This window comes from Vombatus ursinus, unplaced genomic scaffold (assembly GCF_900497805.2).
Source record: "Vombatus ursinus unplaced genomic scaffold, bare-nosed wombat genome assembly UNPS02010320.1, whole genome shotgun sequence".
Lineage (NCBI taxonomy): Eukaryota > Metazoa > Chordata > Mammalia > Diprotodontia > Vombatidae > Vombatus > Vombatus ursinus.
Genome location: NW_020950098.1, coordinates 4666360 through 4693574, shown reverse-complemented (window position 1 = coordinate 4693574; position 27215 = coordinate 4666360). Strand labels below are relative to the sequence as shown.

The window sequence follows — 27215 nt, the reverse complement described above, 5'->3', positions numbered from 1 at the left end:
TTACGGTATTTGATAGTGCTGTTAAAATACATGAAGGCATCTATGTGGCACAGTGGGTAGAGAGCCAGGCCTGGAATCAGGAAGACTTGAGTTCAAATTTGACTTCAGACACTTACTAGCTGTGTGACCCTGGGCAAATCACTTAACCATTTTTACCTCAGTTTCCTCATCTGTACAATGAGTTGGAGAAGGAAATGACTGACCACTCTAGTATCTTTGCCAAGAAAACCCCAAATGGGGTCATGAAGAGTCACACAGGACTCAACAAAAACAACAACAAAGTACATGATCATTAACTATGATTTGTATTCACATTTATAAGTGCAGACTTTGGGATGGAGAAAGAAAAAAATCACCCAAAGAGAGAGGAGATTCTCCCTAATTCAGGCTGGTGGTATTCAAGGCAGAAAAGTGATTAGAGATAGGGTGACTGCCTTTGGGATGAGTTTGAGCATATCTTGCTCAACTGCTTATGAACCTGAAGAAAAATTTAACAAGGAAATGAGCCTGTAAGCAGAGAGTTGCAGGGTGTTGGTGAAGTTGCATCCAAGTGTAGTCTTTGGTTTGGGGTGGTTGTATCTTACCTTGCCCAGCATTAGAGGATTCCTAATGCTACACAACTTATAGAAAGCCATGGGTCCTGTAATAGGTGGGGGCCCAATACTTATATAAGTATTATGATAATCCCCATTTTACAGAAGAGGAAGCTGAGGGTCAGGAGCATTAATGGATTTGCCCTTGGTCACACAACTAATTCATATTTGAGGTAGAATTTGAATGCCAATCTTCTTGACTCCAAATCCAACGCTGTATCCATTATATCATGTCACCTCTCCACAACAAAACGTTTTTGATGATAGTGTCAGATATTCAGTCTGAGCTGAAATGTCTCTAAAAATGTGTATTCATATAAATATTTATTTTGTATTCTAGGTAATATTATTTATAAACCCAGAAAAGATAACTCACCTTTCTATAATATATTGAGTTAAGAATTTGCTCACGATATCCCCAACATGTAGGTAACATAAATATTATCACCCCCATATTACAGATGAAAAATCTATGGCTGCTAAATGTACTCAAGGTAGTAAGTGGCAGTGAGACTTAATTCCTATCTCCAAGTCTAGCATTTTTTCCACTACTACAACCATGCTGCCTATGAGTGGATGAAATAAATACATAAATTAAAAACCTGAACCCAAAGTATTACATTACTGTATTAGTATTTATTACTTATTTATTACTATTAATACATTAATGTATTACTATTTTTTTATTAAGTAAGATGGTTACATCAAAAATAAAAATAACTAAAGATCAGTGAGAGGTTTTACCTATGACGTGCTTAGCACAGAACCTGGTACATTGTAGGTACTTAATAAATGTTTATGGCTTGATCGAAAGTATTTAGTAGTTCTGCTTGAGTATTTGGCTCCTAGGTCTGACATAAAAAAATGAAGTGGAAAAAGAAAGGAAGAAATGGGCTAATTATAGAAGAATGAATCTAGAAAGAAACCCTGAGTAAATACTGGAAATAACTGGAAATAAGGAATATGCTTATTAGGGTATAAGCAAATGATTCACAATTTTAGTTGTGTCAGAGTAATTTTCAGTGAGAACTTGGCTTTAATGATTTAATTCCTAAGGGTAATTGGCAGGCAAAGTGTTTTCCAGTGTCTTGAAAGAGATTAACAGGGTACCCAAAGGGCAAAACCCCCTGAAAATGAGACGATCTGCTAGATAATTGCTTTGGGGGACTGCAACCTTAAAATCTTTCTTCAGGTCTTCAATATATATTATTTCATTAGTATGGATGTTTACTCAACTGACACACATTTTACCAAATATGGGGCTGAAAAAAATCATCACCTGGTGATGAATGTTTTGGTGATGAGCCTCTCTGAATTTAGCTAGGCTGGTCTTTAGACAGTAGGTACCCAAGCGGGCCGTTACTGATCCTGGGAAGCGTTTCCAATTTGTAGGACCCACCAAAACTTGTGCTCTGCTAGCATAATCTCAGAGATCTCAAGGTCACCTCTAAATTACAAGGATACTTCCAAACTGGATTTTAGTGGATTGGGTGGGAGAAATCAGTCAAGAAGCAACTTTCACATTGCCATCTGCTGGATACTGAGATAAATGACCTAAACTTAACTAAGGTAAAAATTCTCCAGTCACAAAAGAATTCCAAAATACACATCAAAGGATGAGGAGAAAATTTCTTGGATTTTCAAATAAATGGAACGACATTGCTTTGTGAAATACGTGTATGATACTTTCAAGAGTATTTCTATAGAGAGGTCTTAATGGAGAGAATCAGTCTCAGAAAGACCACTTTTCAGGTACAACCTCTAACATAGACTGACAGCGTGACCCTGGGTAAGTTGCATCTCTCAGTGCCCGAGGCAGTGCTCTTGGATCAAGGGACAGCAAATTATGGCCTGTTGGCCAAATTCAGCCTGCGTGTTTTTGTCCTCCTAGTCAGCTAAGAGTGGTTAGTTGAATAAAAACAGACAGTAGGTTGAATTTGGCCATAGGTCAAAACTTGCTGTCCCTTTCTTGTTATTGTTCAGTCGCTCCATTGTGTCTGACTCTTTTTGACCACCAGGCCCTTCTATCCTCCACTATCCTTAGAAGTCTGTCCAAGTTCATATTCACCGTTTCCATGATGCTATCTATCCATCCCATCCTCTGCCATCTACTTTTCCTTTTGCCTTCAATCTTTCCCAACATCAGGGTCTTTTCTAATAAGTCCTGTCTTCTCAATGTGCGGCCAAAGTATTTAAGCTTCAGCTTTAGTATTTGACTTCTCAGTGAACCACCTGAATTAATTTCTTTAAGTATTGACTGATTTGATCTCCTTGTTTTCCAAGGGACTGTCAAAAGTCCTCTCCAGCACCGCAATTCAAAAGTGCTGGTTCTGTGGTGCTCAGCTTTCTTTATAGTCCAACTCTCATAGCCATTCATTGCTACTAGAAAAACCATAGCTTTGACTATATGGACCTTTGTTGGAAAAATGATATCTCTGCTTTTTAGTATGCTATCTAGATGTGCCATAGCTTTTTTTCCAAGGAGCAAGCATCTTTCAATTTCATGGCTGCAGTGGCCATCTACAGTGATCTTTGAGCCCAAGAATATAAAATCTGACATTGCTTCCATTTCTTCTCCCTCTATTTGCCAGGAAATGATGGGACCAGTTGCCAGGATCTTAGTTGTTTGTTTCCTTTTAAAATACTAACTATAGAACAGTTGTCCATCTGTATTGGCAGAGGGAGTTTTCTTCCTGAGAATTCCTTAATCTAGCAAAATCACAGGTTTGACTTTAAGAAAAAAACCAAAACATTTTTGAAAATAGATCTGCCACTGCCCTAATGAAGACATTTCCTATCTACTAGGCCAATAAATACTACTGAAAATAAAATTAGAATTTAGATATAAACCCTCCTAATGATATTTGTTGTTGTTCCATCAATTCAGTCATGCGCAACTGTTCATGACCCCTTGGACCATACTGTCCATGGGGTTTTCTTAGCAAAAATACTGAAGTGGTTTGAGATTTCCTTCTCCAGTGGATTAAGGCAAATGGAGGTTAAGTGATTTGTCCAAAGACATAGCTAGTAAATGTCTGAGGTTGGATATGAACTCAGGTCTTCCTGAATCCAGGCCCACTTCTCTATCCACTAAGGCCATGATGATATACCTTCTCATTATTGCTACTGACATGGTCCTTGGGAACAAAATGGCCTAGAATTTCTGAAGCACTAAATTTATTCAGGTTCACCCTCTCACCCATAAGTTTGTTTCCACCAGTTCCAAACCTACCCATACTTTACACCTACATGCTATGTCATTCTGAAATCTAACTTGTCCTGGATCAAAACCAAGAAGAACTCAGTATCTCAAACAAAATCCCTAAGAAGAGATCCTCAGCTCTGGTACTTACTACCTATTTGACTTTGGGCAAGTCACTTGATTTCTCTGGGCCTGCTTCTCATTTTGAAAATGAATGGGTTGGATGAAATATCTTTAAGACCTCTTCCAATTCTAAGTCTATGATTTACGGTCTTTTGGATCTAAAGGCCACTTGGCCTGTTGTAGAAAGAGGCCAAAGTACGTCTTAAAATGTATAAACGTGGGAATGAAACATCCACCAAACCTCCCATCACTTATTAAACAAAGAGGAACCCTATAAAAGTGTCAAGGATTGACCAATGGGTCGCTCATTGAGCTCTGTAAGGGACAAGATCATTTTCTTTTTCATTTCCAGGGAAGGCCATAACTTGCTTTCAGTTCCATCAGATGATTCTTATAGGGCTTACTTGACAAGTCTCATCAGTTTCTAAGCTAGGATTCTCTTGTTCAAGGATAATAATAACAATAATAACAACAACATCTGACATTTACATAGTGCTTTTGGAAACGATGTGGAGCAGTGGATAGAGTGCTGCGCCTGGAAGACTCATCTTCCTCGGTTCAAATCTGACCTCAGACACCCCTAGCTGTGTGACTCTGGGCAAGTCATTGCACCCTGTTTTCCTTAGTTTCCTTATCTGTAAAATAAGCTGGAGAAGGAACTGGCAAACCATTCTAGTCTCTTTACCAAGAAAACCCCAAATGGGGTCATGAAGACTTGGACACAACTGAAAACAACTAAACAAGAACCCTTCACACACTTTAGATTCTAGCCAAGCTATTCCTCAATAAGACATACCATCTCCTGCTTCCATATCTTTGCAGAGCCTACCCTGCACACCAGGAATGTTCTCTCTCCTGGCTTCCAAGGTCCTTTTAAGCACTACGTCCATGCTCTCCAAATGTCTACTAGACATCCCAAAATGTATATTTACTAGGTAAATGACACTCACTATATCCTTTTGGACTTCTCTCTTATACCCTCATGAACCTCATCATTGGGAAATCTCATCATCTCATCAGCCTTAGTACTCCCAACTCATTGGTATCTTCCGCCTCTCTACTAGTAGGGTGGAGCCATGAACTCTATAACTTCCATCTAAAGAGAGGGCTCAGGCCCGGCCATCTCCTCATTTCCCAGTGACTGCACTCTTTTTGGACTCCTTTGGATTTCTCCATCCTGCTCCCTCACTGGGTACCTTCTCTTCCCCACCCCACCCCACCCCACCCCTTTTCAGCTTCCTATTAAGTGATGTCTTCTCCCATTAGACTGTAAGCTCCTTGAGGGCAAAGATTGTCTTTCTTTGTCGTATTTCTATCCCCAGCACTCAGCATAGTGCCTGGCACATAGTAGGTACTTAATAAATGTTTATTGACTGGTAAAGCAGAACTAATAATCTTTCCCCTCAAATCACCATAGGAGGGTAAGATTTGGAGGAAAGAAAGAAATGCCATAGCTGTCCCCTCAATATACATATACATATGCACACATATCTATACATGTATATATGTGTATACATATGTATATGTATGCATGCGTATTTACATATGTTTATATATACATTTGTGTGGATAGATAGATAGATAACAAGATAGATAGATGTCATGCACAAGTAAGCCTCACAGATATAATGTTACATTTGATATGGGCCTTTCTGGGTTGCCATGAAATACTGAACTTGTTAGTATTTTAATGCTTTGGTGGGGTCAGTTCTACACAAATAGGAAGAAAAGAGTTTTACTAATTAATCTAGCATATGCTTTTTGATATTCTGTGGAGACAGCACCACTCAGTAGCTTTGAAATAAGCAAAAAAACTAGTTCACTGGATGGGCCTTTTATACTTTCTAAGAATTCTTTTTTTTTTTTTTTTTGCTTTTTTTGGTGAGTCAATCAGGGTTAAGTGACTTGCCCAGGGTGACACAACTAGTAAGTTTCAAGTGTCTGAGGCCAGATTTGAACTCATATCCTCCTGACTCCAAGGCCAGAGCTCTATCTATTGCACCACCTAGCTGCCCTCCACTTTCTAAGAATTCTTCCAGATGCTGTTTAAAATGAAAATGACTTCAGTTATTTTTATTGTTGTTCAGTCATTTCCAACTCTTTGTCACCCCATTTGGGATTTTCTTGGCAAAGATACTGGAGTGGTTTGCCATTTCCTTCTCCAGCTCATTTTACAGAGGAGGAAACTGAGGCAAACAAGATCAAATGATTTGCCCAGGGTTACACAGCTAGTAAGAGTTTGAGGCCAGGTTTGAACTCAGGTCTTCCTGACTCCAGAGCCTGGGTTCTATCTCCTGATCCACCTAGCTTCCCCAGCAGTGACCACACCAGAAGGCAAATCCAAGCGTTAGTAAACATTCCTCACTAGTGAAATCCAGGTGCACAAAATATTCTCCAACCCATTCTCTTTAGATAGAGCTAAAAGAACAAACAAAAAATCTTTTTACCATCTTTCTACCCTTTCTCCCCACTGATAATATTCATAAGACGGATTCTCTTTTTACAAATAAGTTTATTTCCATTGTCTGTGAGCATGTGGCCAGGGTATGCATCAGCAATAGCCCTGAAAGGTGTCATATTCCCCAGAGAATATAAGCTCCAATTCTTCATGGGGGTTAAAAGGCACACACCCTCCCCTCTTCTCTCCCCCACTCTCACCCCTGGGTAGAGAGAGTGAGCTACATTTTAGTTTTTTTTAATTATTCTGTAATTCTCCCAACAGACAGAACTTGAACTTGGGGTTGACTGACTTGTCCCTTAGAAGAATGAGCTGGTTGTGATTGTGAGTAAATCTCACCTGAAGACCATGGAATTGAGGGTTGCTGGTGCTCACTACTCTTTTGCCCAGTTCCAGGAGAAGGGCACTAGCATAGGAGTTCTGAACATGAAGGAAAGTAGGGATATAATATGTGAGGGAAAGTAGGTATATTAATATATGAATATATAATGTTCATATATTGAACATGAGGGAAAGTAGGAATAGTAATATATGAATATGTATTCCCTCATATTCAAAACTTCTATGCTAGCCAGGTGGTTAATCATTATTGCCACCTAAATAGCTGAACCTGATGGAGACAAGTAAAAAACTCAACAAAGATATGAGTGGAAGAGGCATGATTATGTCTAAGGAAAAACATAGACAATAAGAGAAAATTACACAACTACAAATATGGTGGACATTTTAAAAGTTCCTACTACATCCAGAGACCTGTGCTAAGTTCTAAGGCAAACACTATGTTTACATAAGATATGGTGCTGACCGCAAGGATCTAATAGTCTATTAGGGGGATAAGGTACCAATAGATATCTATAAATAATATTATGTGACAAATGAAATTATAGAGTTTCAAAACAAAGCTCTATCTAAGGTCTAAAGTGGAAAGACATTATTGATCAGGAAATTATGGAAGATTTTCTGGAAGGAACCAACATTTAAGTTGGGTTTTGTTTGTTGGTGAGGCAATTGAGATTAAATGACTTGCCCAGGGTCGCACAGCTACTAAGTGACAAGTGTCTGAGGTCATATTTGACCTTAGGTCAAATAACTTAGGTCCTCCTGACTCCAAGGCCAATGCTCTATCCACTGCGCCACCTAGCTGCCCCTAAATTGGGTTTTAAAGAAAAGATAGGAATTTAGGGAGTGAAAAGGAGAGGAGGCATTCTAGACACAAAGAACAGCGTGGAGGCAAGAGGGTATAGCTCCATTGAGGGGGCAGAGACTAGTCCAGTTTGGTTGCACTATAGATTGTTTGAAGGGAAGTAATGTAAGTCTGGAAAAAGTAGGGTTGAGTTAGATTTTAGAAGACCTTAAATGCCAGGACAGTATCAGAGAATATCTCTTCTGTGACTAGATGGAAAGAGGAATAAAAATCTCTCTGGGTGTCAGTTTCCTATAAAATGACCTCATTCCTATGAATTCAAGCCAGATTGACTCAATCAACAAATATTATTGAGTTCCCACTAGGGACTGGTGATACAAGGACCATACTCACATAGTTGTTGTTGTTGTTATTTGTCCTTCATTCTCCAAGACGACCATGACATCGGGGAAGTGATGCCTTGACTTGCAATTGAATTGGATTTAAGTGAGGGAGAGCTGTGCAAAGTCACCAGCCTCACTTTCTCTTCAGGAGCCATTTGGGTCCAGGGGCCAGATATGGATCAGGACAACCAGAGATGGCCCTCCATACTCATGGATCTCAGTGAAGTAAGAGGTTAGGTCATTTGTTATCAGTGCGAATAGTGGATAGATGCTAGACTTCGAGCCAGAAAGGTCTGGGTTCAAACCCTAACTCCGACCCTAATTAGTTGTGCTATCATAGGCAAATCATGACCTTTCTAGGTCTTAGTCTTCTCGTTTATAAAATGCCAGTGGTTGGATTAGATGGCCACTAAGCTCCCTTCCAGCTCTAAATCGAGTCTATTCTCACTTTTAGTGCTTGTTAGAACTTGATAACATAGACTTTAGTCACAAGCCACATGGAGAGACTTGCTTTGTTCTGGGGAGACAAGAATTAGCTAGGTGGTGGAGATATGAGCATTGAACCTGGAGTAAGGAAGATCTGAATTCAAATCCAATCCCAGACATTTAATAGCTATGTGGCCCCGGCCAAGTCACTGAATATATCTGCCTCAGTTTCCTCAACTATAAAGTGGGGATAATAATAGCTCCTACCTCCCAGGGTTGTTGTGAGGATCAAATGAGATAATATTTGTAAAGTGCTTAGCATGGTGCCTGGTTCATAGTGTCAAATAAATGCTGATTTCCCTCCAATCTACCAGATCCTTGTCTATTCATCTTGTCAACCCATAACAAGAAGGCTGGTTAAAATCAAGACATGACAAAGAATAAATGTTCCTGGATCAACAATAATATCCTGGTTCTGCTGTTATGTGAACCTGCCCATTTGCACTTGACTGATTCCAGGTCCAGACTCTGTTTCTTCATGCTCAATTTAAACCGCTGGATGCTGAACACCTACCCAGATGCTTGGACTGTGTTTCTGTTGCCTCGGGAAATCTAGACAACTACCCCTCCAAAAAGCTGTTGTTTGTATGGGTTATATCTATTGATGTTTACCATATTAGAAATTCAAATATCTGCTAATAATGGAAAAGAGAATGGAGGAAGAGGATCTCCATTGTCATTAGCTTTGGCATTAGTTGTTAAATATTCATTTTACTTCCTTCTCTCTTATTTGTTGTGACTCAGAGAATTTCAGCTCTCATCTTTCTCCCCTATCTCTATTAAAATATTTCTAAGGGATATTGTGTTGTGTTGACTTTGTCTCTTTAAGATGTATTATTTTGGTGAGTCTAAAGGCAAACCTGCCCTACAATGTTGCATAACAATGCTGCTGACAAACTTTAAAATGCTGCTTTCTTGAAGTATGAGAAAATATCCCAGTTACAGTATATAAATCAAGTTAGACAAACTATTCCTGAGTTTAAGCCTATAATCTGGAATAGTAATGGATAGATTTATCGGAAATATCTTTTTCTAGATAAAAATCAGCTCTACAAGCAGTTTTTCTTAATGAAAACTCTTTGTTGTCATCCTTTTTCCTTCTTTCTTCTGTTTTTCATTGGACATGGGCATCTGTCTGAGCTGTAAATTTCATTCTCTCCTTTTGGCCCAGCATGTGAATGGGACCTAAACTCATTAAAATCCTCAGATTTCTTTTTAGATTCATTTTCTTGATCTCTGTAGGGGTGGAGGTCCTTCAATAATCACTGGACAAAATCTCTCAGGGCAGCCTTTAGTTGCATATCTGGAGAGAAGGGATTGGAGAATGTTTGGGCATAATGAAAGAGAGAATTCAGTCACGTTCATCTTGCTGCCTTTAAGGTCAAGGAGACTGTGTATTTAATTTGGCAGCATTTCTCAGTTTCACTAGATTCATTATAGCCAGTTCTCTGTTTGCCAGGGTATGCACTTTCCTTAGCCATAGAGGAATGTAAATTTCCTCTTTGCCCTAAAACATAATTAGGAATTCTTGCACCTTGAACAAATTCAGTTAAATTTGGTAGGGGAGGCAATGATGGAGAAGACAGTCTCGCTGTGGGTACAGTTGTTCTGGGAGAACAGATGGCCTACTCAGAGAGACTCTGGTTTTTACCCCATTGATTTGGTGGAAGAGTAGGCTCCATCAAATGAGACCCTGGGGTTGGTGGCTTTGGGGGGTGATCATGCCAGGAGACCAGAACTGTGTGGCAAGGTGAGGGCACAGCAGTGATTGCGAGGAGGAAGCACATTCACTTCCCTGTTTTGGTACCCCACAAATGCATGGCCCCGTCTTTACCTCGTGTCTTAGGTTTGTATTGCAAACTGCCTCTAGACCTTAAAGAGTTTAATAAGATATATTCATAATTACAATAATACAAGGGAGAACAAAAGAGAGGCTGGAAGTATAACAAGAAAAGTGAAGAAGGAAAGGAAAGGGAAGGCAAGGGAAGGGAGGAAAAGAAGTATCTATATAGGGATAGCACACAACCTTGCTAGGTAGGTTCTGTTATTATCCCTATTTTACCATTGAGAAAACTGAGGCAGACAGAAGCTAAATAATTTGCTCAAGGTCAAGCTATTAAGTTTCTGAGGCAGAATTAGAACTCAGGTCTTCTTGATTCCAGGCCCAATGGTCTAGCCAACCTAGCAGTACTTTCACCTGAGAGAATCAGGAAATATTCCATGTAAATGGTTGCAAGTGAACTAGGACTTCAAGAAAAGGGACTGAAAATGTAGACTAGAACCAGAATATGGAGGACTTTGAGGGAAAGAGCATAGAGTTTGTGTTTTTTCCTATGAGTTATGGGTAGTTTCTGATGGTTTTTTGAATGAAGGAACAATGCAGCTATGCCTGTGCATTAGGTTATTGGAGTTATAAATAGTAGGAAGTGATCAATAATGTCCCATGCCACAGAAAAAAATCAGAGAAGAGAAAGAGTGAAATGCTCTTGGATTTGACAATTAAGAAGCCACTAATGACTCAGGAGAGAACTGTTGGAGCAGTGGTAAGAACCCAAGCTGGATTGCAGTGGCTGAAGAGTGAACAGATGGTGAACAACAATGATTACAATGAGCATAAACTATTCTTTCTAAAAGTGTCAGCTGTAATGAAGAAGAAGAAGAAGAATTTGAAAGCGTGGCAGGGTCAAGGGAAGGTTTGCTTCTAGAATACAAGTGATCTGAGCATATTTGCAGGCAGAAGAGAAAGAGATAGTAGAATAATAAGAGGTTGAAGTTGGACAAGAAAAGGAAGGAGAAGAGAGAAGGGATTGTTTGTTGAATGATGGCATACGGTCCCAGAGAGAAGGCCGATGGGTAGGATCAAGGACACAAAGGGGAGGGACAAGCCCCATAAGAACTTTCAGAGGGAGGCATCACTGAGCAACAGTCCATTCCCTCTTATAGGACAGAAAGATTGGGTTTTCCTAATTGCCAAACTGCTTAAGAGATTCAATTCCGGCACACATTTCTTCATTTCCTCCCTCTGTGTTTTCAGAAGGGTCCCTTGATCCCAGATGTTTTCAAATCACCACACCTCTCTTTTTTAATACGGACACTAATGCATCAAACACCAAATTCCCCTGTGAGATATTTTCAGTATAATGCACAACTGTTCTATTTCAACTCTGTGAGCAACCAACAGAAAAAAATACAAGAACAAACACCCATGGATGCCAATGAAGGATTTATTTACCATAACTTTACACCACTACTTAAAGAAACAATAATGTAGTTTACATTTATCCCATGTAAATTACTATGGAACCAGATGTAGCTTACAAGGTGCCTTGTAACTCATCTCCTCTAAGCAATAAAGTCTTTTCTTTCTTTTTTTTTTCCTCTGGCAAAGGTTCTAGAAACTGTTTTCTATCAGCAGATACAACAGATGGCTGGCACATGCCTGCTTTCCTCAATGAAGTGGGATCTCCACAGCAATACTCTTTGATCCTTAGTGGCATGTCTACAACACCATGATGCAAAATACCACAGCAGAACAGAATCTAAATATTAAAGGTTTTAGGCTGTGCTTTTGATATGAGAACCTCCTTTTAAAAAAAATCATGCCCACAGTATGTAAACATGTTCACATTCCCACTTTGAAACTGTGGTACAGAGGTCAGAAAATGAGGTATTTCCTCTGTTTGGTGACAGAAAACTACAGTAAAGACACTACTGTAAATCCCAAGAGTGCAAAGGTATGCAGCTTGGTCTGGACCTTCCAAAACTATCATAACTCCATTAGGAAAAAATGTGAGCAGTACCCATTATGCGACTTAAAAAATCATAAGTGTTACCATAACTTCAGAGATGGAATGAGGTGTTTAACGGTGGTAGGCATTTCCTTTGAAGATTAAGGGGAAGTATACTTAAATTAAAATTCATTCTCTGTGCCTTTGATTTGATTTTGTCAAAGGCATGGGGGCAAGGGAGAAGAAAATATTCCAATATAAATCTCCCCACAGCTCAGTCAGATCAATGGGACCTCTTGGTGTGACTGAAGCCAGCAAAACTGAGTGAGCTGAAGCTGTGTTATACAACGTAGAACAGTTGCTCAGGGGCCAAAAAAGGCTCTTATGTTTTGAGGCCACCTTAATGAATGAATGTGATGGTGGCTGATTATATAGTAATCATTTGCCAGAGTGGCCATATAAACATTTTTGGATTTTAAAAAGTGAGCCTAGTTTTCAGTAAGAGGATTTGATTCAAATTTCTTTTCTCTCATAGTGTTTTTGTTTATTTGTTTTACTTTGTAATGAAATTTAGTTTGGGTGTTAAGGAGGAGATTTCTTCTGAAAGATATCCATAGCTATTAAGTACTTTCTGGTTCTTCTCATACTGGATATTTCCTTATTTCTGATAATATTCACTAGTTCAAAAAGTCTTTATAGCAGGGACAGCTAGGTGGCGCAGTGGATAGAGCACCAGCCCTGGAGTCAGGAGGACCTGAGTTTAAATTTGGCCTCAGACACATAACACTTACTAGCTGTGTGACTCTGGGCAAGTCACTTAACCCTAATTGCCTCACCAAAAAAAAGAAAAAAAAAAGTCTTATAGTTATATTGATTTAGAACTGGAAAGGACCTTAGAGCTTATCCCATCCAACACCCCTATTTTACAGATAAGGAAACTGAGTTTCAGAGGAGCTAAATGGCTTGCCCAAAATCACACAAAGCCCCCAAGATTTAGAGTCAGGTCCTCTGACTACAGCTACAGCCCACATTCCACTGTCCAACACTTTGAAATTGCCAATCAGATTAATTTTATTTACTAGAAGCAGGTGTGAAAAGCTGATGGGCGAGTCACATAGAAAGGCTAGAGAGGAACTACCCAGCTAACAAATTGGTTCCCACAGGACCACAAATTACTGACTGTTCAAGAAACCAAAAATGTAATGGAATCAGCCCACCTAGTCTAGCTAGCTTTTTGAACAAAAAAAAAGTGGAAAGAATATCTACAAGATCAATTCTGGGATCAGTGTCTCCAATCTTCCATCAAGGTAAGTGATCAGAATGTGATTGAAGATTTACCCATTTTATAAACATAAAGTATGTTCCCAACCCTTTCAATATTGTTATGTTGGTATTAATAATGCAAAAAAGCTGTAGGGTGAGACAACTTGGTGCACGAAGAGAGATTTGGCTTTGGAATTAGTTAAGACCTGGGTTCAAGTTTTACCTCTTACATATGCCAGCTAATACGACCCTGGGCAGCAAGGCGGTGCAGTGGATACAGCCTCAGACACTAGCTGTGTGACCTTAGGCAGGTCACTTAACCTGTTTGCCTCAGTTTCCTCATCTATAAAATGAGCCAGAGAAGAAAATGGCAAACCACTTCAGTATCTTTGCCAAGAAAACCCCAAATGGGGTCATAAAAAGTCAAACACGAGTGAAACAACTGAATAACAATATCAAGAAGTCACTTAGCCAAAGGTAAGTTGCAAAGCAGGTGCCCATCTGACATCAAAGAAATCAGGAGTCAATTTAAAAAAAAAAAAAAAAAGGACTCTGGGATAATGTAGAGATGTTCTGGAGCCAGCTTGGACCATCTCTGGAGAACCAATGATTAAATTTTCAGTGTGATCACTTAAATCTCAGAAACAGGCAAACACCACAAATAAGGGCTTGATTTATTGTTTTGTTAGTTGTCTAGACTTGAGGAAATGATGGAGAAAATGTCAATAATGCAGATTAAATTAAAAAATGTGTCCTGCATTTCCAGAGAGCTGGTTGTTAAACATTTACCAGCACACTTCTGGACTAATGAGCACATATTTATGTGTCTGTTCTTCATTCAGGGTACAAGGTCCTACATATAAAGTCCCTTAGGCAGGAACAAAATATTTTCCTTCTCCTCTTCCCACATCCCTTGCAAAATATCTCAATTTTGGTTCTGGAACATTTTGCAATTGAGTAGATGAAACACTACCACTGACTTCTAGTGGTTATAAAGATTTATGAACAATACATAAATGTCACAAAGGTTTATACTAAGCTCTGGATGTGTTATCTTAGTTGTCTAAAGAAAGGAAAGGGCAAAACCCAGGTTATAGGTTTGATCCCAATATAGGCCACTTGATATCCATTCAGAAGAAAAGATTTCACCATTAACTATGGTCAATTACCTCAATAACAATAACAGTAACAATAAGTTTGTTCTCACTTTGAAGTGGAATCATTTTAAAGAGGGTAGATAATTCCATATGAACCTATGGTCAATTTTTAAAAAAAACTCAAAAAATGCCCCACTGCACTAGCACCAGGAATATCATCTTCCAATGTGAGGAAAAGGACATTTTAGAAAGATATTAAACCCAGCATGGTGTAGAGGCTAGAGAGCCAGCTCCAAAGCAGTATGACCTGGGTTTCAGTCACATCTTTGACCTCTACTGGCTATATACCTACTACGTGTCAGGCACTGTGTTAGGTGCTGTGGATGTTGTTTTTCAGTCGTGTCCAACTTTTTATGACCCCATTTGGGGTTTTTTTGGATTTACCATTTCCTTCTCCAGCGCATTTTACAGATGAGGAAACTGAAGCAAACAGGGCTAGTACTTGCCCAGGGTCACACAGTTTGCAAATGTCTGAGGCTAAATTTGAACTCAGGTCCTCCTGACTCCAGGTCCAGCACTCTATCCACTGCACCATCTAGCTGCCCAACGAGCTGTGGATACAAATTAAATAAATGAAACAATCTGTCCTTGCAAAGAGCTCATGTTCTCAATGGCCCAATTAACTCAAGTCTAAGACTCTTAGTTGCAGAACAGGTACTGATGTGTATTGTTGAAAAGAATTGCCTCACTTGGAATTCCCTATATTGATCAAAGAACAGACCTAGTTCAAAATAAAGGCCATATCTACATGGTGCACATTAATATTTTGTCAAGTAATATATAAATATAACAGGTAGCAATGGCCCCACGTTGATACTAGACCAATCTGTCCAACAAAAGCTTTCGCAAAAACTTCCCTTGGAAGGAACCCTGCGCATAGTAGGATGTTTTCAAGATAATAGGGTTAACTGTTTTCTGCTTCAAGCATCAAAGAAAGATCACCTGGCAAAGTGGATAGAAGGCTGACCTTATAGTCAGGAAAAACCTGATTCAATTCCTATATACTAGCTGTGTGATCTTGAGCAAGTAACTTGTCCACTCAATATTCTCAAGCAACTCTGTGGGACTCTTAAGTTGGTGAAGAAAGTTTACATACTTAGAGTTCCCTTCATTGATGAAATCATAAGTTCATCAAAGGTCTAGGGCAGGGATGGGGAACCTGTGGCCTCGAGGCCACACGTGACCCTCTACGTCCTCAAGCGGCCCTTTGACTGAATCCAAGCTTCACAGTCAATGGGCTGCTTGAGGACCTAGAGGGGGGCAGCTAGGTGGTGCAGTGGGTAGAACACTGGCCCTGAAGTCAGGAGACCCTGATTTCAAATCCAACCTCAGACCAAACACTTGACATTTACTAGCTGTGTGACCCTGGGCAAGTCACTTAACCTCAATTGCCTAAGAAAAAAAAAAAAAAAAAAAAGACCTAGAGGGTCACATGTGGCCTTGAGGCCACAGGTTCCCCACTCCTGGTGGGAAAGGAAAAAAAATGAGGGACTAATAGGCATTGAAATGGGTGTCCTCGCTTAAGATATAGCCCCTGCCTTGGAGTATGTCTAAAATAAGGTGAGGTAGTAATGAATAGAGTGTTGAACTGAGAGTCAAAAAGGCCTGAGTTCAAATCCTGCCTCATTCATTAGCTAATTGTGTGACCCTAAGTAAGTCACTAAAATTCTCTGTGCCTTAGTTTTCTCATCTGTAAAATAAGGAGATTAGATTCAATGGCATCTAAGATTCTTTCTAGCTTTAAATCCATGGTCCTAAATTACTTGTGACAAACACCTATGAGCTGCTAAAGGATTGTTATTGTTAAAGACCAGACCTGTGATTTAATTGGTTTAGGTAGCAACCAATAAAGAAGCTCCCCCTACCAATTCAGACACATGTTTATTCTGAAAGGTCTAGCCTTAGAGAAGTGCCTAGAACATCGGGAGGTCAAGAGACTTGCCCAGGGTTTATTGCTGTTCAGCCATTTTTTCAGTCGAGTTCAAACTCTTTGTGACCCATTTGGAGTTTTCTTGGCAATGATACTAGAGTGGTTTGCCATTTCCTTTTCCAGCTCATTTTACAGATGAGAAAACTGAGCCAAACAGGGTTAAGTGGCTTGCCCAGGGTCACACAGCTAGTACATGTCTAAGGCCAGATTTGAACTTAGGCCCTCATGACTCAAACTTTAGCACTCTATCCGCTTCGCCACCTAGCTGCCTAGGGTTACATAACCAGTATATGTCAGAGACAGGATTTGAACTCAGGTCTTCTTGACGCAAAGGCCTGCAAAATCCACCACCCCATGATGCCTGTCATTAAAGGGCAATAGATACCCAACAGTAAAAATGCTCCTCCAACTTAATATCTCAAGCGAAAGGGAATTATAGTGGGAAGAGAAGAGTTCTTAAGAATGACGGCAGGAAAGGGAGTTTTATAATTGGAAAGTGAGTTTTCAGAGACAAAGGTGGGAAGTTTTCAGGTCGTAGAGGCATTTAAGGGTTTTCAGAAAGCCTAGAGAGAATTAGCAAGTAATAGGCAGGTATATATTAGTGAACTCTATGGAGACTATTTAAACTGACCCACAAAAGTTATTTATTTGCTTACTTTCTTTTAGTTTGTTGATTCAATTATAGGATCATAGATTATAGTGAGAAGGAAACTTTTGTTACTATTGTTCAGTTATGTCCCACTCTTCATGACCCCATGGACCATAGCGTGCCAGACCCTTCTATCTTTCACTATCTTCTGAAGTCTGGCCAAGCTCATGTTCATAGAAATAAACTTACTGATCCCCTAATCCAACCCCTTCATTTTAGCCCAGTGAGGCTAAGTGATTTATCCAAGGTCAAACAGATAGTAAGTGGGAGAACTAGAATTCAAAACCATCTGATTCCAAATTCAGATAAGTCATATACGATGAGGAAAAACAAAGTGATGCCAAAAGATTTATTCAGATATACACTTAGTGCATACTTAATACCCTTATGAAATCAATCGACATAGAGAGAACATTGCATAACTGTTAACTCTAAAATCTGTATTTTTCCCCCTCAAATGTATTTTAAAAGTTACTAGACTGGCACCTGAGTAAAAAAGAAGATAATGACTTCCCCCAGTAGGTATTCTTAAAGTTTTTGTAATTTTGTCCATGTGATACCAAAACATCTGGATAAAACAATTAAAAAATTACACAATCTCCCAGATTTTTGTTGATACACTGGAAACATCTTAATATTCAGGATCATTTGGACAAAGCACCTGCATGACTTTGGATTTTTTTTAACCTTTTATCTCAATGAAAATTAATTCTCTTTGCATCTTCCTCTATGCTGAGCATAGTGCTTTGCTCATGACATGTGTTTAATAAATTGTTGTTTACTGAATGAGTGGCTTGGTGTCATATAAACTCAATCACAAATGATTTGTGAATATCCAAGCAATATTCAAAATATTATTTTCCTTTCATTAAAGAGTCATTCCACTATGGTTTGCATCATATGTATAATCAATATCAAATTGCTTGCCTTCTCAAGGAGAGAGTGAGAGAATTTGGAACTTAAATTTTTTTAAATGAATGTTAAAATTTTTTACATGTAATTAGGAAGTATCTAACAAAATGAATAAAAATATATAGGAAAAAATGTCATTCCAATGGATCTTTTGGAGAAAAAGACACAGTGTTCTTTCCTGGTACTATAATTATGTTATTTCATTGACTGAAATTTAATCGATACAATTTCATATTTGGGATACTTAGAAACATCTGGCCATTTGGCAGTCTATCCAGATGACAGATAAGGCATAGTAGTATAGTAGAATAAGATGGATTTTTTAAAGATAGCCTAGGTTTGAATCCAGGCTCTACTACTTAATAGCTGTGTGACTTTGCTCAAATCACTTAAACTTTTGGGCCTCAGTTTCCTCATCTATAAAAAGAAGTTGGACTAGATGATCTCTGAGGACACTTCTAGTTCTAATTCCTATGATCTGTTAATCTGTCCCTTCTTATTTGCTTATTGTGGCACAATATAGTAAAAAAAACAACAACAACAACAACAACAACAACTTCAATTCACCTAAGCAGAGAAGCCTGACTTCAGCAAAGAAAATGAGATAATTTAATATTGGAGCTAAAATTTCCAGAAGATTGAAATAACAACACACCTAAACATCTAAACAAAAGGTAAGAAAAACAAAATGCTGATTCAAATGCTACTCTGACTTTTTTTTTCTACTCCAGCTTCATGAGAGTAACAAAAAAAGTACCTGTTCTGAGATCAGATGATATCCTAATCTATTTATAGTCAACCAATCACCTAAAGTCTGCACACCCTTGCAATGCCTAAAACACAAGAAAAAGGGAAAAGATAGCATTTCAGCTTTTGCTCAGAAATTTCCCGTTTGGAAAGTTGGATCTCAAACAAAAACCTGATTGGTTATTTTCATCTGTATCTTCAAGGGTTCTCATCCATTCCCAAGGACAGAGGTGTTGTTCAAACTACCTTTCAATGCAAATGTGAAGCAATAGCATGATAGGTCAAATTTATTTTTTAAAGTAAACTATGATATTAATATTGAGGTTCTTTTAACAGCTGCCCAAAAGATATTAGGTAAAAGAATTAGAACACAAAGGAGGGGAAATTGGCCAACTTATTTCCATGATCCAGATTTCCATCTGTAGACAGTTTCCATACTTGTATTTCCCCTACCTCAGTGAAATAACAGGTTTGACCAATTCCCAATACTCCAATAAAATAATTTTTTTTCTTAAAAGTCATGAAGAAGCAACCATAATAGTAAGGAGTAAATGGTTCAATATAGTAAAAGAGAGGACAGTTATATTATAACAAAAATGTGTTATTGGTAGGTTGAATACAATAGAAGATGAAAAGTTAATATTATAAATTTAAGCAGTTTTTTTAAAAGAACAAAATTGAAGAAGACAGAGTCAAAATGATTGTGCCTGTGCTTTCAGAAAGCAATTAAACTGGAAATGTTTCTCATTATATAAGAGTTATCATGTTAGGAAATGCTTGTGGGACAACACTTGATAAAAATGGTCATTTTTGTAACTTTTGAATTTAAGCTGAAGAGAGAAATGTTGCCATTACTGTAAATAATAATTTTAAAATTCATGGATTATTCCACATTTCTCTGTCAGTTCCTTGATTATACAAAGACATGTAGTCAATACATTTTAAGTCTTTACCACCCCACCTCCTTCCCTAAAATTAGACGTCATTGATGTTCAATTCAATTGTTGATAGCTATCTTTTCATAAACCAGATACAGATAGATAAACACAATGCTGAGAAGAAAATGCTATGCTTCTTCATGAGAAAAAAACCATACTCTATTTTCCATTATGATTTAAATTATTTAAAGTAGTAACTTTTAAAACCAATTGCCCCTCAAAATATTCATACTTTCCAGTATGGATCCTCAACTGAGGTTTTTTGTAAGTTTGCCTTCAGGTGAAATGTAGTCTGTTAACGTGTTGCATCATATCATATCATGTTCATGTAAATTACATAACATGAAAATTACTGCCTCCATTCATGCAGTTTAAATTGTATATGTTGGAATTTGCTTAAAGTTCAAATAATGCAACATTATTTAGTCCACATTAAAAGCTGGTGGCATTTTGACTATTCCTCTAAATTTTAATGTTAAGGAATCAGTGAAGACACCAAGGTCACATTAGCAATCACCAAATGCTAATGCATCTTACTTAGACATACAGCATGTTCTTGGACATAGTTTCCATTATTTTTGTTAGAATTCTGAATTTATCTGATTAATAATGCTAAAAACAAGGAGCTTTGTCTTTTAAATATTTACAGGAAAATCATGTGACAAATAATTTTCCTGATTACAGTATTCTAAAATGATCATACTAGGTACTTTACAGTATTATTCCTGCTTCATTGCAAGCAATGAGATTACTCAAGGACAGCATTCCACACCCTTCAGAAATTATCAGTACTTACTTTCCCTGTGGCTTGCCAGGTAAAATTCATGGAATGAATATTAACAGGAATAGCTGGCATTCTCTGTTGAGCTTTTCTGAAATCATGAGTGAATGGGGCCATTTTCCCCTCTGAAACAATCAGAATATCCTCTTCAAAACCTGTTTTAGAAAACAAACCAAAATATGTAAACCTGTAAGAGGGAGGTCATGTATTTCCAGAAACACCTGCCTTTCTTATCTATTTCTTTTGAAACAGCAAAGCTACAGAGATGACCATTCAATTATATGGGAAAAGAGTGATGCTTAGGACTGATGTTTGCTAGGGGGGGGGAAGTGTATAAGAGAGTGATGAATAAAAAGAAAGGCTGTATATACAACCAGACTTGAGGGTACCTAGAAAAGTAGCCTTGAGATACAATGTAATTAAGAAACGTATTCAATGAAGTTCCTTGGGATTAAAAAAAAAACAAAAACCAAAACCCTGGAATTTAAGGAGTTTTTCAAAGAGGAAAATACCATGATTTTGAAAGACTTTGTTTAAAGTCAGTGTTGTTATAAAGACATGTCAATTGCCCAAGAACTCTCTGCTGAACCGAAGTGGGAAAGGTAAAGGGCGATCTTACCTATGAGGACTCTTGCTTGGTGAGCATCAATCCACATGTACAAGCTGTCTTCTTGCTGTGGCCCAGCTTCAGTCTGTAGGACAAAAAGCCACGGGAGGATGCTGCAGAGCCGCACTAGAAAAGAAGAGAGGAAGCTTTCCCTGGCCATGCTGGGCAGCGGAATTTATTCTTGGTACTTTGCTGAAACTCTGGTCTCACGGAAACTCTCGTCTCTGCCCCACCCGCTTGAGCTTGCCGCTCGCTGCTCGCTGCGTTCGTACTACTTCTCCCTCTACCCCTGCTGGTCGTCCTTGCACCGCTGAGCCTGTCTTCTGGCCTCTCCTGGCTGCTGAAAAAGCAAGGATATGAGCTGGGGGGGGGGGGGGGGGGGAGGGGGGGGGGGGAGGGGAAGAAAGGGGGAAAGAGAGGAGGAGGGACTGCTGGAAAAAGGAGAGTGAAAAAAAAAAAAAAAACTCCAGACAGAAAATGGGAGAGAAGCAAGACAGTACGGGAGGGGAAAGGAGAGAGGGAGGGATAAGTGGGATAGAGAAGGAAATGGGATCAGAGAAGAAAGGGAGCGAGATAGAGACAGATAGAAAGAGAGAGAGTCAAAAAGAAACAGAGAAACAGAAAAAGAGACAGAAATAGACAAAAACGAGGAATCAGACAGAGACAGAAACGCAAAAAATGAGGAGATAGAGATCAAGTCAGAGAGAAAGACAGAGATATAGAGACAGAGACAAAAAGAAACAGGGAAACGGGGAAAAAGAAATAGATAAAAACAAAGAGAGGAACAAGGAGAGAGAGACAGAAATAGACAAAAACAAGGAAACAGAGACAAGAGTCAGAGAGAGACAGAGATAGAGAGACACAGAGAGAAAGACAGCTCTCACTCTGACTCTGGGAAAGGGACTGTTAGCAACAGAATCTGCGGGAGTAATGCTGGGGAACTAGAGCCAGGGGTGGAATAGAACCAGGGCTCTGACTGCTGTTTCATCGCCTTATCGGTGGCGCAGGAGAGCCCCTAAGTTTGGCACAGACCAAGTGTGGCGCAGTGCCAAGTGCTCAGGTCGTTCTGTAAAGTCTCCGTAAAGGGAAGGAGCTCAAAAGAAAGGCGAGCCTTTCGTCCCCCAAGAAGCCAGAACTGTGTTGGTGGAGGCTGTAGGCACGAACGCTAAGAAACAAGTGTTCTTGATGCTCCCACTCCCTTAGGCTAGAGTGCTCCGACCCTGGGACTGTTCCACTCCTTTACTCCCTCCATTGAGGAGTTGAGAGAGGGGAGAAGCACATGAAGAAGGTTAAATAATAAGATGAGACCCCAAATTTGTGGGGTGCAAAAATCTACAAGAAACAAAGACCACTGGGCTCTCCCATTCATGCTATTAAAGCCGCATTCATTATGTCTGCACCTTCTCTCTGCACATCATCTAAAACAGCAGCTTTTACTTGTTTGCAAAGATTTCATCCACAGCTACTCCCCATCCCCACCCCAGCCCATTTCATTCTGCTTTACTAGAAGCAGTCCCTCTCAACTCTAGCTAGAAGAGAGACTCTGTTAAATGGGCCTCAGTTTCCTGCTCTGTAAAATGAAGGGTTTAGACATCATTGCCTCTAAAGCCCCTTCCAGGTAAAACTCTAGGAATCCTGTTGAAAAGCTGGGGCTCTGCTATGTGGGACAAGCAGACCCCCCCCACCTCATGGAGTCTATCAGAGCTTTATTCCGACTCCAGTCAGTCATTGGAGCATAGATCTAGGGCTGAAAGAGACTCCAAGATCATAAAGTCCAAGGGTTCTTAACCTTTTTGTGTGTCATGGACCCCTTTGGAAGTCTGGAAGGCCCCTTCTCAGAACAATGTTTTTAAATGCACAAAATAAAATATATAGGCATAAAAAAGGATATCAATTACATGAAAATGCAATTATCAAAATGTTTTTAAAAGAAGTTTTCACGGGATCAGGAGAAGAAGCCCTGATCTAGTTCAATCATTTTATTTTTCAGCTGAGGAAAGATGAGGCTGTGACTTGCTCAATGTTACACAGCTCTTAAATGAGGCAGAGTTTGAGTTTGACTCCACAGCCCATGCTCTCTCCAATGTATCAGTCAGTAAGTCAGTCAACAAACATTTCTTACATGCCTACTATACACCAAATTCTGTTCTAAGCAGTGTAGTTTCATGGTTGTTGATAATTTTTGCTTTAAATGTTTCATATAAGAACTGAACTGCCTGAAGAAATTTCTCTGAACACAGAACTAAATCCCTGAGCCCTACTATGTAGTATCAAGTGCCCAGCCATCATGAGAATCCTTCAATTTGCTTGTCCTTTAATAGACTTGGAGAGAGAGAGCATGCATAACTCAACACCACTGAAACCTTAAGGCTTAGGGAAAAAATAGCATCCAAACCACAGGTGTTTTCAGGACTGTGGTGGGGTATGCAGGGCCCCAGGAGGTATACCCTACTCTTGCTTCCCTCCTGACTCCCTGGACCTCCTCCCTTGCCCAAATCAAAAGGAGGCTAAAGGGTTTTTTTTTTTTTGAATGTCAGAAAGTTATAGTACTGAGAAAAACCTTGTTTATTTGTCTTTGTTCTTTAGCACCCTACCTCCCCCTGGACAAATGCCACAGATTAAGTGTCTGTCTGGGTTAGGGGTTGTGTTTCACTTAGTTCTTTGTGGGAGAGTGGATCCCTAAAGAAGAAAAAACAAACAAATCCTGAAAACACAGAAGCAGGAAGCATACATTCAATAAAATAAAGGACACTGGGCCCTTGGATCACAGAAGTCATTAAACAGCCCCAAAACGGGAGGTTTTCCAATTAAGAAAAACTATTAGTCCAAGGAGAAAGTTGACCTAAGACACGTCCTCGAAGCATTTCCCTTTTGACTGCATATGCACGATTTTATCAGAGTATTTTTAGAGAGAATAAAATACCATAATCTTATATTTAAATCAACCATGAGCAAACTCAAGGTTTTTGAAAATAAATAGAATTTGTATGTTTACAATGTTTTCCAACTATTCTTCCTGTAAAATAACAAAACTGTTTTAGTCTGTCTTAAAATATTTTCCTTTACAAGGTGGAACGTTTTTTTTTTTTTTTTTTTTTTACTTCAAAGAAAGTATTTTCATTTACATGATGGATTAAAAATGTTAGGCATCTTTTAAAGGATTTTTAATGACCTAGGCTCAGTTGGCACTTGGTTATATGTCTTAATATCACAAAATAACAGATTTCCTATTCAACCTTGCAGGTGCAATTTTAACTGAGAATTTTTCAGTTGACTGAGAGGCTGCCTAAGGCTCTATGGCTCTCAATGCAAGGAGGCCCTCTACAGGTTGTCCTGGTCAACTACAAGTTGATAAATTAGGAAAAAAAAATGCCCCTGCATCAAAGATTGTCTTCTTTTGTATGCAATGAGGGACTAAATTATCTCCCAATAAGCCCCTTCTAGGCATGATTCTTTTCCAGCAGTAGAATTTAATATTACTGTTTGTCAACAATAATGTAGGACAGTAGAAAGAATGTTTGATTTGAACTCAAGGGTCTTGGGTTTAAATTGCTATATAACCTTGAGCACGTCACAACACCTACCTGTTGGTTTGAGTTCTGCCCTCTGGGATTAAGCAGAACAAGACTTCTTGGTCTTCCAAAGGATAACCTGTCAAATACACAAAGAACCTATGATCCTAGATTTTATAGCTGGAAGGAACCTCAGAGGATACCCCGTACAACCCCTTCGTTTTACATATGAGAAAACTGTGGCTCACAGGGGTTGTGACTTGCCTGGGCTAAGTAGCAGAGTCAGGATTTGAACCTAGGTCCTCTGATGTCAACTACAATACCATTTCTATGGCATGTCGTTGCCTTCCATGGAAATAGATACCATGGGGACTCCTAAGGCTTCCCTTCCCCAAGCTAAATATTCCCAATATTCCAAATATTCTTCAGTTGATTCTCAGGTGATGTGAACTCAAGGCCCTTCACTATCTTTGACGGGCACCTCTGGATTCTCTCTGGATTGTCAAAGTCTTTTCTAAAATGTGGCACTAACAACTGAATATCCTATTCCACGGTTAGGTGATGCCATAGTGCACAGACTACCAAGCCTGGAGGCAGGAAGTTGTTGTTCAGTCATTTTCCAGTTGTGTCCAACTCTTTGTGACCCCATTTGGGGTTTTCTTGGCAAAAATACTGGAGCTGTTTGCCATTTCCTTCTCCAGTCCATTTTACAGATGAGGAAACTGAGGCAAATAGGGTTAAGTGACTTGCCCAGGGTCACACAGCTAGTGTCTGAGTCCAGATATTAACTCAGATCTTCCCATCTTCCAGTGCTCTAACCTTTGCACCAGAAGACTTCAGCTCAAATCCAGCCTGACACTTACTAGCTGTGTGGATCTAGGTAAGTCAACCTCAGTTTCCTTAACTGTAAAATGTAAATAATAACAGCACTGACCTTACAATATTTTTATGAGGGTTCAATGAGATCCAATACCTGGGCGTATAGTAGGTGCTATATAAATTCTTATTCCTTCTTATTCCTATATCCTTCTTATTCTGTCTCTTTTTGTCCATATAGAGTCTAAAAAGCATAGAATATGGTAACACTATCACCTCTCCAGTCCTAGAGACAGTATCTCCAAATGTGGCCTAAAAGCACATTATTTTGTTTTGTTTTGTTTTTGACACAGTTGAATCATATTGAGCTTGCAGGCCACTAAAACCCTCAGATCTTTTTTTTTTCAGATGAATTATTATCTAGTCATGCCTCCCCCTCTTACATACAAAAAGTTCATTTAGGGAACCTCTCATTTAACCTTATTCAAGTTAATAACCTTGAATACAAGGTTATCAAGATAACTAATATTCTAACTTATCAAGATATTTCTGGACTCTGACTCTATCACCCAATATATTAGCTACTACTTCCAACCAAGTATGTGTCATCTGACACGTGGGACCAGCATGCCCTCTAAATCTTTACCCAAGTTGGCGATAAAAATGTTAAGCAGCAGAAGATCCTTGGGGTGTTCCACTTGAGACTTCCTTCCAGGGTGACATCAAATAAGCAGATTTCACTTAGGTAAATGTTTCCATGTCTATGAACTAATAACAATAACAGTCATAATAGCTAATGCTTATATAGTACTTTGAGTTTTGCAAAGCTTTTTGCCTATATCATCTCATTTGATTATACACACACATACATACATATATATATATGTATGGGCAGCTAGGTGGCACAGTGGATGGAATTCTGGGCCTAGAGGCAGGAAGACCCATCAGTCTCAGACACTTTGCCCAGTGGTAGGACCCTGGGCAAATCAATTAACCCTGTTTCCTTCAGTTTCCTCATTTGTAAGATGGACTGGAAAAAGAAATGGCGAACCACTCCAAATGGGGTCACTACGAGTCGGACACAACTGAAAAATGACTGAACAACATATGTGTATATATCATGTGTGTATTTATATATACTACGTATATATGCATGAATATGTTACATGTGATATACATATATAGTTATATGGTATATGGAATGTTCAAGGAGGACTAGCACCTCTGGTGTGAGGGCTACTTAGCCCTTTTCAGGGGCTGTCATTCAACACTTAGCTGTGGCTCCAAGAAGCTGTAGCATGTGCAGCAGCCACAACCTGGTAAAGCTGTCTGGGCAGACAGGCTAAACCAAGGTGAGGGTAACCAATGGACATCAAACCCAACAGTGAGTTAGGGGGATGTCTACCCCCAAGCATGGGAAGACTTCCCCTGGCTGAATGGTCAAGTGGGCACAATTTGTTCCAATGGCCATGAAGGTGATTGAAACAGGCACTGTGGAGTGCTTAGAGCTTGGTGAGACATCAAAGACACCAGGGTCATCCACTGCATCCCAGGGCCATCTTGACCTTTGTCCTACCACTGGGCTATGATGACCCTGGAGGAGAGAGGGAGGCTGATGACTTTGTGCAACTCTGCCTCACTCAAATCCAGTTCACGAGCAAGTCAAGACATCACCGCCCCATGATGTCATTGGTCCTTTTCAAAAGCAAAGGGAGGAGGCAGCTAAATGGCACAGTGGATAGAGCACTGGCCCTGGATTCAAGAAGACCTGAGTTCAAATCCAGCC

The 27215-nt window shown here is 39.3% G+C and overlaps 1 protein-coding gene across 1 annotated transcript in view; it reads right to left on the bottom strand.

The window, feature by feature from the left end:
* The window catches only part of WIF1 (WNT inhibitory factor 1), a 106539-nt gene extending 85096 nt beyond the window's left edge, over nucleotides 1–21443 (bottom strand). Inside the window, exons 1-2 of the mRNA XM_027854178.1 lie at nucleotides 21114–21443; nucleotides 20510–20649 (exon numbers count right to left, since the gene is read on the bottom strand). Coding sequence (XP_027709979.1) covers nucleotides 20510–20649; nucleotides 21114–21261 — 288 coding nt within the window. The 5' untranslated portion in view covers nucleotides 21262–21443. The remainder of the gene's footprint in view (nucleotides 1–20509; nucleotides 20650–21113) is intronic.
* Nucleotides 21444–27215: the final 5772 nt, after the last annotated feature.